Source organism: Leptonychotes weddellii, chromosome 9 (genome assembly GCF_054177405.1).
Source record: "Leptonychotes weddellii isolate Sample4059 chromosome 9, ASM5417740v2, whole genome shotgun sequence".
Taxonomy (NCBI): domain Eukaryota; kingdom Metazoa; phylum Chordata; class Mammalia; order Carnivora; family Phocidae; genus Leptonychotes; species Leptonychotes weddellii.
In genome coordinates this window covers 106356901-106372035 of record NC_138377.1, presented here as the reverse complement: position 1 = coordinate 106372035, position 15135 = coordinate 106356901, and the positions used below count along the sequence as shown (strand labels likewise).

General features: G+C 39.5%; 1 protein-coding gene across 1 annotated transcript; it reads left to right on the top strand.

Annotated features, from left to right (window-relative positions):
* Nucleotides 1-13104: 13104 nt before the first annotated feature.
* Nucleotides 13105-14244, top strand: LOC102750989 (chromatin modification-related protein MEAF6). Its single transcript, XM_031023861.2, has one exon. It carries the CDS (start codon nucleotides 13131-13133, stop codon nucleotides 13734-13736), a length of 606 nt encoding a protein of 201 aa, XP_030879721.2. The 5' UTR covers nucleotides 13105-13130; the 3' UTR covers nucleotides 13737-14244.
* The last annotated feature ends 891 nt before the right edge of the window (nucleotides 14245-15135 follow it).

Sequence of the window (15135 nt, the reverse complement as noted above, 5' to 3'; positions counted from 1 at the left end):
TGTGTCCTGTTGCCACTGTTGTGTGAAGTTATTAATATGTGACCTAACAGCATGTTCTGAGTACCACAGGGCACTTCCTCATGGCAAGTCCTTTTAAACATCATGAAGGATACAGCTGGGTACCACACAAGCTGCACACTGTAACGCTATGACACGAGGATACATCACGGCTCCATACACCAGGCTACCAGCCCCACAAGACCCTTCCTGCCAAGAGGCTAGCCTTTTTAAGCGTGTATCTTTAGACATTTGTCTCATGAGTCATTATTTTTGTCCCTCTAAATAGAGGGAAAGGAGGGGAAAAAATTTGAAATATCGAAGGCAATTAATCATATAGCACTTCTTCTGCCGAGACCTTTCTTTGCACTTAAAAAAAAATTTTTTTTTATTTAAACTCAACTTAGTTAACATATAGTGTATTATTAGTTTCAGGGGTAGAATTTAGTGATTCATAAGTTGCATATAACACCCAGTGCTCATTACCCCAAGTGCATTCCTTAATGCCCATCACCCAACTATCCCATCCCACCACCCACCTCCCCTCCAGAAACCCTTTGTTTCCTGTAGTTAAGAGTCTCTTATGGTTTGCTTCCCTCTGTTTTTATTTTATTTTTCCTTCCCTTCCCCTATGTTCATCTGTTTTGTTTCTTAAATTCCACATATGAGTGAAATCATATGGTATTTGTCTTTCTTTGACTGACTTATTTTGCTTAGCATAATATCCTCTAGTTCCATCCACATTGTTGTAAATGGCAAGATTTCTTTTTGATGGCTGAGTAATATTCCATTGTATATATACACATCCTTATCCATTCATCTGTCAATGGACATCTGGGCTCTTTCCATATTGGATATGGATATTGTGGACATTGGGGTGCATGCACTCCTTCAAATCACTATTTTTGAACCTTTTGGATAAATACCCAGTAGTGCAATTGCTGGGTCCTAGGGTAGTTCTATTTTTAACTCCATACTGTTTTCCAGAGTGGCTGCACCAGTTTGCATTCCCACCAACACTATAAGAGGGTTCCCCTTTCTCCGCATCCTCACCAACATCTGAGTTGTTAATTTTGCCATTCTGACAGGTGTGAGGTGGTATCTTATTGTGGTTTTGATTTGTATTTCCCTGATGATAAGTGATGTTGAGCATTTTTTCATGTGTCTGTTAGCCATTTGTATGTCTTCATTGGAGAAATGTCTGTTCATGTCTTCTGTCCATTGACTGGATTTTTTGTTTTTTGGGTGTTGAGGTTGATAAATTCTTTATAGATTTTGGATACTGGCCCTTTATCTGATATGTCATTTGTGAATATCTTCTCCCATTCCGTAGGTTGACTTTTGGTTTTTTTGACTGTTTCCTTTGCTGTGTAAAAGCCTTTTATCCTGATGAAGTCCCAATAGTTCATTTTTGCTTTTGCTTCCCTTGCCTTTGGAGATGTGTCTAGCAAGAAGTTGCTGTGGCCGAGGCCAGATAAGTTGCTGTCTGTGTTTTCCTCTTGGATTCTGATGGATTCCTGTCTCACATTTAGGTATTTCATCCCTTTTGAGTTTATTTTTGTGAATGGTGTAAAAAAATGGTCCAGTTTCATTCTTCTGAATGTGGCTGTCCAATTTTTCTAACACCATTTGTTGAAGAGACTGTCTTTTTTCCATTGGACATTCTTTCCTGCTTTGTCAAAGATTAGTTGACCATAGAGTTGAGAGTCCATTTCTGGGCTCTCTATTCTGTTCCATTGATTTATGTGTCTGTTTTTATGCCAGTACCATACTGTCTTGATGATGACAGCTTTGTAATAGAGCTGGAAGTCCAGAATTGTGATACCTCCAGCTTTGGTTTTCTTTTTCAACATTACCTTGCCTATTCAGGGTCTTTTGTGGTTCCATGCAAATTTTAGGATTGTTCTAGCTCTCTGAAAAATGCTGGTGGTATTTTGATAGAGATTGCATTAAATGTGTATATTCCTTTGCATAGCATGGATATTTTAACAGTACTTGTTCTTCCAACCCATAGGCATGGGGGCATGGAATGTTTTTCCATTTCTTTGTGTCCTCTTCAATTTCTTTCATAAGTGTTCTATAGTTTTCAAAGTACAGATCCTTTACCTCTTTGGTTGGTTTATTCCTAGGAATATATATATATATATAAATTCAGCAAATTTATTTATAAATTTATATATATATATTTATATATATAAAAAAATTATATATAATTATATATATATATATATATATATATTCCTATGGTTTTTGGTCCAATTGTAAATGGAATTGATTCCTTCATTTCTCTTTCTGATGCTTCATTGTTAGTGTATAGAAATGCAACTGATTTCTGTGCATTGATTTTATATCCTAAAACTTTGCTGAATTCTTGTATCAAATCTAGCAATTTTTGATGGAGTCTTTTGGCTTTTCTACATAGCATATCATCATGTCGTCTGCAAAGAGTGAAAGTTTGACTTCTTTTTTTTTTGCCAATTTTATTTCTTTTTGTTGTCTGAATGCTGAGGCTAGGTCTTCCAGTACTATGTTGAATAACAATGGTGAGAATAGACATCCCTGTCTTATTCCTTACTGTAGCAAAAAAAACTCTCAGGTTTTCCCTGTTGAGGATGATATTAGCTGTGTGTCTTTTGTATATGGCTTTTATGATGTTGATACGGCTTTTATGATGTTGAGATATGTTCCCTCTATCCCTACATGGTGGAAGCTTTTTATCAAGAAAGGATGCTGTATTCTGTCAAATGCTTTTTCTGCATCTATTGAGAGGATCATATGGTTGTTGTCCTTTTATTAATGTGGTATATCACATTGATTGATTTGTGGATGTTGAACCACCCCCACAGCCCAGGAATAAATCCCACTTGGTCCTGGTGAGTAATCCTTTTAATGTACTGTTGCATCCTGTCAGCTAGTATGTTGGTGAGAATTTTTGCATCCATGTTCATCAGAAATATTGGTCTGTAATTCTTTTTAGTGGGGTCTTTGTGTCTGTCTTGAGGATCAAGGTGATGCTGGCCTCATAGAATGAGTTTGGAAATTTTCCTTCCATTTCTGTTTGGGACATTTTCAGAAGAATGGGTATTAATTCTTCTTTAAATGTTTGGTAGAATTCCCCTGGAAAATCATCCAGCCCTGGACTTTTGTTTGTTGGGAGATTTTTGATTACTGATTCAATTTCTTTGATGGTTATGGGTCTGTTCAAACTTTCAATTTCTTCTTGTCTTGGTAGTTCATATGTTTCTAAGAATTTACCTATTTCGAGATTGCCTAATTTGTTGGCATATAATTTTTCATAATATTTTCTACAATTGTTTGCATTTCTGTGGTGTTGTGATCTCTCCTCTTTCATTCATGATTTTATTTCTTTGGTCCTTTCTCTTTTCTTTTTGATAAGTCTGGTTAGGGGTCTATAAATCTTATTAATTCTTTCAAAGAACCAGCTCTTAGTTTTGTTGACCTGTTCTACTGCTTGTTGTTGTTTTTTTTTTAATTTCTGTATTATTGATTTCTGCTCTAATCTTTATTATTTCTCTTCTACTGTTGGACTTAGGCTTTTTTTGCTGTTCTTTTTCCAGCTCCTTTAGGTGTAAGTTTAAGTGGTATATATGAGACTTTTCTTGCTTCTTGGGGTAGGCCTGTATTGCAGGTCATGTTTCTTGCTTCTTGGGGTAGGCCTGTATTGCAGGTCATGTTTCTTGCTTCTTGGGGTAGGCCTGTATTGCAGGTCATGTTCATTTTCATTTGCTTCCATGTATTTTTTTTAATTCTTCTTTAATTTCCTGGTTTAATGATTCATTCTTTAGTAGGATGTTCTTTAACCTCCATGTATTTGTGATCTTTCCAAATTTTTTTCTTGTGGTGGACTTCAAGTTTCATAGCAGTGTGGTCAGAAAAGATGCATGGTATGAGCTCAATCTTTTTGTACTTCCTGAGGACTGATTTATGACCCAGTATGTGATCTATTCTAGAGAAAGTTCCATGTGCACTTAAAAAGAATGTGTATTCTGCTGTTTTAGGATGAAATGTTCTAAATATGTCTGTTAAGTCCATCTGGTTCAGTGTGTCATTCAAAGCCATTGTTTCCTTGTTGATTTTCTGCTTAGATATCTCTCCATTGCTGTGAGTGGGGTGTTAAAGTCCCCTACTATTATTGCATTATTATCAATGAGTTTCCTTATGTTTGTTATTAACTGATGTATATATTTGGGTGCTCCCAAGTTAGGGGCATAAGTATTTACAATTGTTAGATCTTCTTGTTGGATAGACCCCTTTATTATGATATAGCACCCTTCTTCATCTCTTATTACAGTCTTTGGTTTAAAATCTAGTTTGTATAGGATGGCTACTCTGGCTTTCTTTTGATGTCCATTAACATGATAGATGGTTTTCCATCTCCTCACTCTCAACTGGAGGTGTCTTTAGGTCTAAACTGAGTCTCTTGTAAGCTGCATACTGATGGGTCTTGTTTTGTTTTATTTTGTTTTTATCCATTCTGATGCTCTATGTTTTTTGATTGTAGCATTTAGTCCATTCACATTCAGAGTAATTATTGATAGATATGAATTTAGTGCCATTTTATTCCCTGTAATGTCACTATTTGTGAGTTTCTCTGTTCCTTTCTAATCAATGGTGCTTTTGGTCTTTCTTTCCCACTCAAAGGGTCCCCTTTAATATTTCTTGCAGGGCTGCTTTGATGGTCATGAACTCCTTTCATTTTTGTTTGTCTGGGAAGCTCTTATCTCTCCTTCTATTCTGAATGATAGCCTTGCTGGATAAAGTGTTTTTCTCTGCATCTTTTTCTCATTTAGCATGTTGGATATATCATGCCAGCCCTTTCTGACCTGCCAAGTCTCTGTGGACAGGTCTGCTGCCAGGCTCATATGTCTACCCTTGTAGGTTAAAGACCTCTTGTCCTGAGCTGCTTTCAGGATTTTGTCTTTATCTTTGAAATTTGCAATCTTCACTATTATAGGTTGAGGTTGACCTATTTTTATTGATTTTGAAGGGGGTTCTCTGTGCCTCCTGGACTTGAATGCCTGTTTCTGTCCCCATATTAGAGAAGTTCTCAGCTATAATTTGTTCAAATAAACCTTCTGCCCCTCCTTCCTGCTCCTCATCCTCTGGAACCTCTATTATCTGGGTATAACTTTGCTTTATGGAATCACTGAGTTCCCTTAGTATAACTTCATGATGTAATAGTTTTCTTTCCCTCTTCTTTTCTGTTTCCTTATTTTCCATCATTTTATCTTCTATATCACTGATTTGCTTTTCTGCTTCATTCATCCTCATTTTTATGGCCTCTACTTGGGGCTGTATCTCAGTAATTTAATTCCCTGGCAGTGAGTACTACCTCCTGTTCTTTCTTTTAGGGTGAATCTCTCCATCTTGTCATTTTGTGCAGAAAAGAAAGTAGAAAGAAGGAGAAAAAAACAACAATAACAACAACAGAAAAAAAAAAACAAAAAACAAAACTAGATCCCAAAATAAGAAAAACAAATATAATGTGTGTGTGTATATGTATATATATAAAAAAGATAAAATAAAATGAAAGTATATATAATAAAATAAAATAAAAATAAAATATATATATTTTAAAAATATAAATATATATAATTATATATAAAAATAAATACTAAGAATAAAAAAATTGAAAAAATAAGAAAATAACAAAAAATAATACTAAAATACTAAAGAATAAAAATACAGAGAATCGTATATACTATTTTCCCCAAGAGCTGAAGCTTTGCAGCCCTCTATGATCAGTAAACTTGGTGTGAGCGAGTTGTTTGTAGTGGTCGTCTAGGGGAGGGGTCTGTTGTGATGATTCTCAGGTGGACTTGCCCTAGTGCAAATGTGCTTCCTGTGCAGAGGCAGGACTCTGTGTAAGTGGCTCCAGACTCCACTAGGTGGCACTGTTTTGCTCCCTGAAGGCTCTCAGCATTGATGGGCTGGATGAATATGGCTGTGCCCCTCTCTAGCCCCAGAGCTGAGAATTCACACCCCCTTACTCTTCAGTGAGCCCTCACAGAAAAAGCAATCAATCTCTCTTGTCTACCAGTTTCTGCCAGAACTCTGTGTTCACCCAGCCTGTGACCAAGTATTTTTATCTCAGTGTTTTATCTCAGATTCAAAACTCCAAATTTTACAGACTCCTGCAGTGTGGACCCATGCTGTTCTTCCCGGGGGTGGGTGGAGGGTCTTGCCTTTTGCTGGACCCCTCCCAGGAAAGCAGTCAACCATGCAGAGGTTTGCAGTTCATGGCAAAAGAGAGCACAAAGTTGGCACTTAGAATCCCTGTTCTCAGCCAGCTTCCCCACTCCTATGCCTGGGAACTCTGTTGTACTCAGGTACGGCCCGTTCTTCTTGTGACTCCGGGATCCTGAGACCATGCTGTCACACCTGGAATTCTGCCCTGCTTCACCACCTCAACACCTTTAAGCCAGGCACATTCCTCTCCCCTACACTGTACCAGACTTCTAAAAGTTCTGATTTTGCACTCTGCTGCTTACAATACCTTGCAATAACTCCCTCTCTGTAGCCATATCCTCAGCAATATCACACCAGATTCAAGTCTCCCCACCTCCTATCTTCCAAACAGTGGTCGCTTTTCTACTTCTAGACTTGCAGCATTTGTTTTCTCAGATCTCTGGTTTCTTAGGTGTTCAGAATGATTTGATATCTAGTTGTATTCCAGGGATGAGACAAACTTAGAGTTCCCCTACTCTTTCACCATCTTAACTCCTCCACCCTCTCTTTGCACATTGCCAACAGCTGTGAGTCAATTGCTCTGCTTAGCCTTGGGATGTGAAGTGAGCAGCATGTGCTCCCTGCTTAGGGGTCTTGTGGCTGCTTGTCTCCAAGAAAAGCAAGGTACAGAGGGTGGAGGATCTCAGGAGAAGCAGTTCCTGAGCACAGCACACCAGGAAGAATGGTTAGCTATCCAGTGTGTGGGGGTCACTGAACAAGACAGAAGATGTACCCCATCTGGTTAGAAAGGGAAGGCAGGGCTCACTGTCTACAAAGCCAGAGACAGGGTAGACTTTGAGGCCATTGAACTCAGCAACTCAGACCTGGGGCTTTACCCCCTTCTCCCTCAGCTCTCTGGGGTCAGTTTTGTCCTAAGGCTGGCTTTGTTCTTGGTGATACATGACTAGAGCCAGGTCCCACAGTCCAGAGGAGAGGGCTTTCCTCTCCACCCAGAAGCAGAGTTCTGGGTTCCTTCACCTCAAGCAGCACAGGTTGCAATTGCTGGCAAATTGAGGGGAATGTCCTGACTGGAGCTTCTGGTTAGAACTGGAAGAGGGGTCAGCTTCCCTCCAAGTACCTGAGTTACATGAGTGGACTCTCAGGAATATCTGGGTCCTGTTAGAGCAGGGAGAAAGAAGGAGGAGTGTAAGGGACTTCAGCAGCCAGCAGTGACCAGAACTGGAGGTGATGCTGTCCCAACTCTCTCCCTGCATGCCATGTCTTCTTGGAGCAACACGTACAAAAAGAACTTACTTGGGAAGATACACAACACTACTTTCCTGAGTTAATGTAATGCTTGTTAGCACAAAATACAAGAAAAACTATATGCATATTTCCCTGAGTATCAGAGTTCAGCATGCTCCAGCTTCCAGATTTTCTTGCATTCACAATTGACCTTCTTTCCCAAAGACTACTCTCCTTCCTAGATATGTCCTCTTGGAAAATGGTATGACCCAGGAAGTGGCTTTAGCAATATGCATACCAAAGCCATTTCAGAGAAATAAACATCATAAAGGACATTGTCAACTACTCTGTAGGATGACAAATATTCATAGAAGCCTACAATACTAATCAATCACAAGCAAGGGAGTGTGATCTCAAAAATGAACATGGTACAGAGATGAACTTGATGATTATCTCAGAAAAGCACTGGGTAGGATTTGAGTTAAGATGGCAGGGCAATAGGGGGACCCTATGCTTGCCTTGTCCCTCAAACACAGCTACATAGATATCAAATCATTCAGAACACCCAAAAAATCAATCTGAAGGCTGAGAGAACAAACTGCAGAATGAGAGGGAGAAAAGAGGCCACATAGTGGAAACTAAGAGGTGCAGGGATATGATTCAGGGGAGAAAAGAATCTCAGGTGCTACAGAGGGGAGGGAGCCTTGATATCAGAGACAGGAGGGAGACAGAGAGAGAAAGAGAGAAAGTGTGCAGGGGATTACATAAGAAAAGCACATCCTCAAAATCATTGGGAAAACTACAGCAACTGATAATCGTAAGTTTTTACAAGCAGTGGAGCTCAAAGTCTGAAGATATAGAAGTTTGCACCATCACCAGTAAAGCCTGGTGGGCAAAGTGGTGCTTCTGTTGGGAAGGGGGACAGAGACCTGGGAACAGAGAGCATGGTCTGAGGATCCCCTGGGTTGCAATGGGAGAGACAGTCCCCCTTCTTGGAGTGCATTTGGGGGAAGGTGGCACTGCCTCTCAGGGGACAAAAGATCTGGAAGGTGCCAATGTGCAGCCCCATTCATTAGCATAGGAAGAGAGACACCTGCCGAGGGCAGCAAACCTTTGTGCTGGCTTTTTGCTGTGCTTCAACATGAACTCCAAGCCCCTGCACAATGTGCAACTGCTTTTCTGGGACAAACTGACACCAGTGACATCATGGTGATACCCTCCCCCAGAGGATCAGCGCAGGTCCACACTACACTGTTTACCTAAAATTTGGAGTTTTTGAAACCCAGCTGCATGCCTGAGGTAAAATAGGGGAACACTGAACTGCTGGGTGGGCAAACAGCTTGGACACAGACAGGGTGGAGGCAGAGATCTGAAAGAAACCTGGGACATGATACGGGACTATTTTCTCTTCTGTGAGGGTTTTCTAAACAGTGGTAAGCGCAAACTCCCCACTCTGGGGACAAGAGAGTGGGGTGAGGCCATTTTCCCTTGCCCATCAGCACTGACCGACTTCAGTGAACAACACAGTACCCCTAGTGGAGGTTGGAGCCACTTAACCAAGCCCTGACCCCCTGCACCCAGATGCATCTTTACTAGAGCAAATCTGCTTGAGAACCAGTACAGCAGGCCCCTCCTCCAAAAGACCAACACAAGCCCCTCACGTGCACCAACTCTACTTGATCATAGAGCACTGCAAAACTTCAGTTCCAGTGGAAATAGGTTCAGGCTTATTTTAAAAAGCAAACCAAAGCATACCTAGTTAAAACACCATACACTGGACAAGGGCCAAACATTTCCCACAGCAGGCAAGGAGAAACTGCAGAGGACTGACCTGAGGGAAAGAGCAGCCAAAACACAATAGCAGAGTGCATACTCTGAAACATTTCCTGAAGCACCAGGCACTGATCAGTATAGGTTCTCTTCTTAATATAGCCATTACTCTCAGAAGCAGGAAATATAACAGGCTTTCCTAACACACACACAAAACAGTGACCTAGACAAATTGCCAAGACAGAGGAATTCACCCCAAAAGAAAGAACAAGAAGAGGTCATGGCCAGGGATCTAATCAAAACAGATATAGGTAATATGCCTGAACTAGAATTTAAAACAACAATCATAAGAATACTAGCTGGGCTTGAGAAAAGCATAGAAGACACTAGCAAATCCCTACTGCTGAGATAAAGGAACTAAAAACTAGTCAAGCCAAAATAAAAAATGCTATAACTGAGATACAAAACCAACTGCAGGTAATGACCACAAGGATGGAAGAATCAGAGGAATGAATGTGATATAGAAGATAAAATTATGGAAAATAATGAATCCAAAAAGAAGAGGGAAAGAAGAGTATTGGATTACAAATATAGACTTAGGGAACTCAGCAACTCTATAAAGAGTAGTAACATTCATATCATAGAAGTCCCAGAAAAAGAACACAGTGAAAAGGGGGCAGAAGGTTATTTGAGCAAATTATAGCTGAAAACTTCCCTAATCTGGGGAATGAAACAGACATCCAAATCCAGCAAGCAAGATAACTCCCTTCAAAACAAACAAAAGCTGGCCAAAAATACATATTGTAGTAATATTTGCAAAATATAGAGATAGGGAAAGAATCCTGAAAGCAGCAAGGGAAAAGAAATCCCTAACCTACAAGGGAAGAAAGAGGAGGTTTGCAGCAGATCTCTCCACAGAAACTTGGCAGGTCAGAAGGCAGTGGCAAGATACATTCAGTGTGCTGAATGGGAAAAATATGCAGCCAAGAATACTTTATCCAGCAAGGTTATCATTCAGAACAGAAGGAGAGAAAAGAGCTTCCCAGACAAACAAAAATGAAAGGAGTTCATGACCATCAAACCAACCCTGCAAGAAATATTAAAGAGGACCCTTTGAGTGGGAAAAAAAAGACCAAAAGCAGCAATGATTAGAAAGGAACAGAGGAAACTCTCCACAAACAGTGACATTACAGGGAATAAAATGGCACTAAATTCATATCTATCAATAATTACTCTGAATGTGAATGGACTAAATGCTACAATCAAAAAACATAGAGCATCAGAATGGATAAAACAACAAGACCCATCAGTATGCCGCTTACAAGAGACTCAGTTTAGACCTAAAGACACCTCCAGTTGAGAATGAGGGGATGGAAAACTATCTATCATATTAATGGACATCAAAAGAAAGCCAGAGTAACCATCCTTATACAGATAAACTAGATTTTAAACCAAAGACTGTAATAAGAGATGAAGAAGGGTGCTATATCATAATAAAGGGGTCTATCCAACAAGAAGATCTAACAATCGTAAATATTTATGCCCCTAACTTGGGAGCATCCAACTATATACATCAGTTAATAACAAACATAAGGAAACTCATTGACAATAATGCAATAATAATAAAGGACTTTAACACCCCACTCACAGCAATGGAAAGATCATCTAAGCAGAAAATCAACAAGGATACAATGGCTTTGAATGACACACTGAACCAGATGGACTTAACAGATATATTTAGAACATTTCTTCCTAAAGCAGCAGAATACACATTCTTTTCAAGTGCACATGGAACATTCTCCAGAATAGATCATATACTGGGTCACAAATCAGTCCTCAGGAAGTACAAAAAGATTGAGCTCATACCATACATCTTTTCTGACCACACTGCTATGAAACTTGAAGTCCACCACAAGAAAAAATTTGGAAAGATCACAAACACATGGAGGTTAAAGAACATCCTACTAAAGAATGAATGGTTAAACCAGGAAATTAGGGGTACCTGGGTGGCTCAGTCAGTTAAGCATCTGCCTTCGGCTCAGGTCATGATGCCAGGGTTCTGAGATCAAGCTCCACCTTGGGATCCCTGCTCAGTGGGGAGTCTGCTTCTCCCTCTCCCTCTGCCCCTCCTTCTGCTCGTGCTCTCTTTCTTTCACTCATTCTTTCAAATAAATAAATAAAATATTAAAAAATAATAAACCAGGAAATTAAAAAAGAATTAAAAAAATACAGGAAGAAAATGAAAATGATAACATGACAGTCTAAAACCTTTGGGATGCAGCAAAGGCAGTCGTAAGAAGGAAGTGTATAGCAATACAAGCCTTTCTCAAGAAACAAGGAAGGTCTCAAATACACAACCTAAACTTACACCTAAAGGAGCTAGAAAAGGAAAGCAAATAAAGCATAAAGCCAGCAGAACCTGGGAAATAATAATGATTAGAGCAGAAGTCAATGATATAGAAACAAACAAAAAAAACCAATAGAACAGATCAACAAAAGTAGGAGCTGGTTCTTTGAAGGAATTAGCAAAATTGATAAATCACTTATGAAAAAGAAAAGAGCAAGGACCCAAATAAATAAAATCATGAATGAAATAGGAGAGATCAAAACAAACCCACAGAAATACAACAATTGTAAGAAAATATTATGAAAAATTATATGCCAACAAATTAGACAATCTGAAAGAAACGGACAAATTCCTAGAAACACATAAACTACCAAAACTGTAACAGGAAGAAATTGAAAATTTGAACAGCCCCATAACCAGCAAAGAAATTGAATCAGTAATCAAAAATCTCCCAACAAACGAAAGTCCAGGGCCAGATGACTTCCTAGGGGAATTCTACCAAATATTTAAAGAAGAGTAAATACCTCTTCTTTTAAAACTATTCCCAAAAAATGGAAATGGAAGGAAATCTTCCCAAGTCATTCTGTGAGGCCGCCATCACCTTGATTCCAAAACCAGATAAAGACCCCACTAAAAAGGAGAATTACAGCCAATATCCCTGATGAACATGGATGCAAAAATTCTCACCAAAATACTAGCTGATAGGATGCAACAGTACATTAAAAGAATGATTCACCATGGTCAAGTGGGATTTATTTCTGGGCTGTTGGTGTGCTTCAATGTTTGCAAATCCATTGACGTGATACATCACATCCCTCTGCCCCTTAATTAATAAAAGAAAGGACAAGAACCATTTGATCCTCTCAATAGTTGCAGAAAAACCATTTGACAAATACAGTATCCTTTCTTGATAAAAACCCTCAGGAAAGTAGGGATAGAAGGAGCATGCCTCAATATCATAAAGGCCAAATACCAAAAACACACAGCTAATATCATCCTCAATGAGGAAAAACTGAGAGTTTTTCTCTATAGTTAGGAACAAGACAGGGATGTCCACCCTCAACTTGTTATTCAACATAGTACTGGAAGACCTAGCCTCAGCAATCAGAAAAAAAAAGAAATAAAAAAAATCCAAATTGGCAAGAAAGAAGTCAAACTTTCATTATTTGCAGATGACATGATACTCTATGTAAAAAACCCAAAAGACTCCATCAAAAAATTGCTAGAACTAAACCATGAATTCAGCAAAGTCGCAGGATATAAAGTCAATGTACAGAAATCTGTGGCATTTCTATACACCAATAATAATAAAGCAGAAAAAGAAATCAAGGAATTGATCCCATTTGCAACTGCACCAAAAATCATAAGCTACCTAGGAGTAAACCTAATCAAAGAGGTAAAGGATCTGTACTCTGAAAACTATAGAATACTTATGAAAGAAATTGAGGAAGACACACAGAAATGGAAAAAACATTCCATGCTCATGGATTGGAAGAACAAATATTGTTAAAATGTCTATGCTACCTGAAGCAATCTACACATTCAATGCAATCCCTATCAAAATACCACCTGCAAGCCCAACATGGTGATGCACAACAAGGCGGCGCCTCCGCAGATCCCAGACACCCGGCAGGAGCTGGCGGAGCTCCTGAAGTGGAAGCAGGAGCTGGCGGAAACACTGGCAAACTTGGAGAGACAGATCTATGCTTTTGAAGGAAGCTACCTGGAAGACACTCAGATGTATGTCAATATTATTCGTGGCTGGGATCGGTATCTGACCAACCAGAAAAACTCCAATAGCAAAAATGATCAAATGAACCGGAAGTATAAGGAAGCTGAGCGGCTCTTCAGTAAATCCTCAGTTACTTCAGCAGCTGCAGTAAGTGCATTGGCAGGAGTTCAGGATCAGCTCATTGAAAAGAGGGAGCCAGGAAGTGGGACGGAAAGTGATACTTCTCCAGACTTCCACAATCAGGAGAATGAGCCCAACCAGGAGGACCCTGAGGACCTGGATGGATCTGTGCAGGGAGTGAAGCCTCAGAAGGCTGCTTCTTCTACTTCCTTAGGGGGTCATCATGTCAGCCGTAAAAAACGAAAGAATAAAAACCAACACAGGATTGATCTGAAGTTAAACAAAAAACCACGAGCTATTAGAAGACTCATTAGTGCAGAAGCTTCCAGGCTGTAGAGCCCTGCTTCCCTCCTCCAACCTCACAAAGATACATATCCCTCACCTGAGTGTGCGGCCATCCACCTCTGCTTTCCCAGACCCAGTGCTTGTGACTCTGAATAGTTTGTTCTGAAACGTGGTGACAAGCCATTTCTGTAAGACCACATTGGATCATTTACTGTGTGTCATTTTTAGTAACAGAACTGCAAGAAGACCAAGACATGGTTATAATTCCAGCAAGTTGTTAACTGTGCATTTCTCCCTTCTTGGAATGAATGTGTCCCCCCAAACTGGCTTGCACCAGCTTCATCTGTGATACCCATTGAGAAATGTTCTCTGGTTTTGTTTTATGCTGAAGTTAGAACATAGGTCACGTTTCAGAGGGAGGCTGTAAATACTGGGCATTTTCTTATTTTGTTTGTGTTTTATTATTTTTCTATTGTTTTTACCATCTTCTTTTCTTTGGGGACTTTCTGTAATGCCATTGTACAGCTCATACCTTCCTGCCGACATATCTGATCATCTGCTTCATGCAGTTGCCAGTATTCTTCACTGAAAATAATCTGGTTTACCATAAAGAAAATGGGGAACTTGGCTCTGTGTTTTTGCAGGGGGAAGGTAAAGAGGGTTTATTTAATAATTACCTATCTTAAATCTTTCTGCGTTGGAGGCAGTTTCATATTCAAGGAACAGGAAAAGCTGAAAAACCTAAGTTTAAATCAATCCTTTTAAAATAGATATTTTTATTCTCTTATATAAATAAAATTTCGCAGGTGCTGACTTCTCATGCTTTACTTTTAAACCTGAAAAAAAAAATACCACCAGCATTTTTCATAAAGCTAGAACAAACACTCCTAAAATTTGTATGGAACCACAAAAGACCCCCGAATAGCCAAAGCAATCTGGAAAAAGAAAAGGAAAGCTGGAGACATCACAATTCTGGACTTCAAGCTCTATTACAAAGCTATGGTCATCAAGACAGTATGGTACTGGCACAAAAACAGACAGATCAGTGCAACAGAATAGAAAACTCAGAAATGGCCCCACCACTCTATGATCAACTAATCTTTGACAAAGCAGGAAAGAATAGCCAATGGAAAAAAGACAGTCTCTTCAACAAATAGTGCTGGGAAAACTGGACAGCCACATGCAGAAGAATGAAACTGGACCACTTTTTTACACCATACACAAAGATAAACTCAAAATGGATAAAAGACATAAATTTTTTTAAGATTTTATTTATTTAAGAGAGAGTGAGCAAGAGAGAGCCCAAGCCAGGGGGAGACGCAGAGGGAGAAGCAGACTTCCCACTGAGCAGGGAGCCCAAGGCAGGGCTCGATCCCAGGACCCTGGGATCATGACCTGAGCCAAAGGCAGATGATTGAACCACCCAGGTATCCCAAAAGAACTACATTTG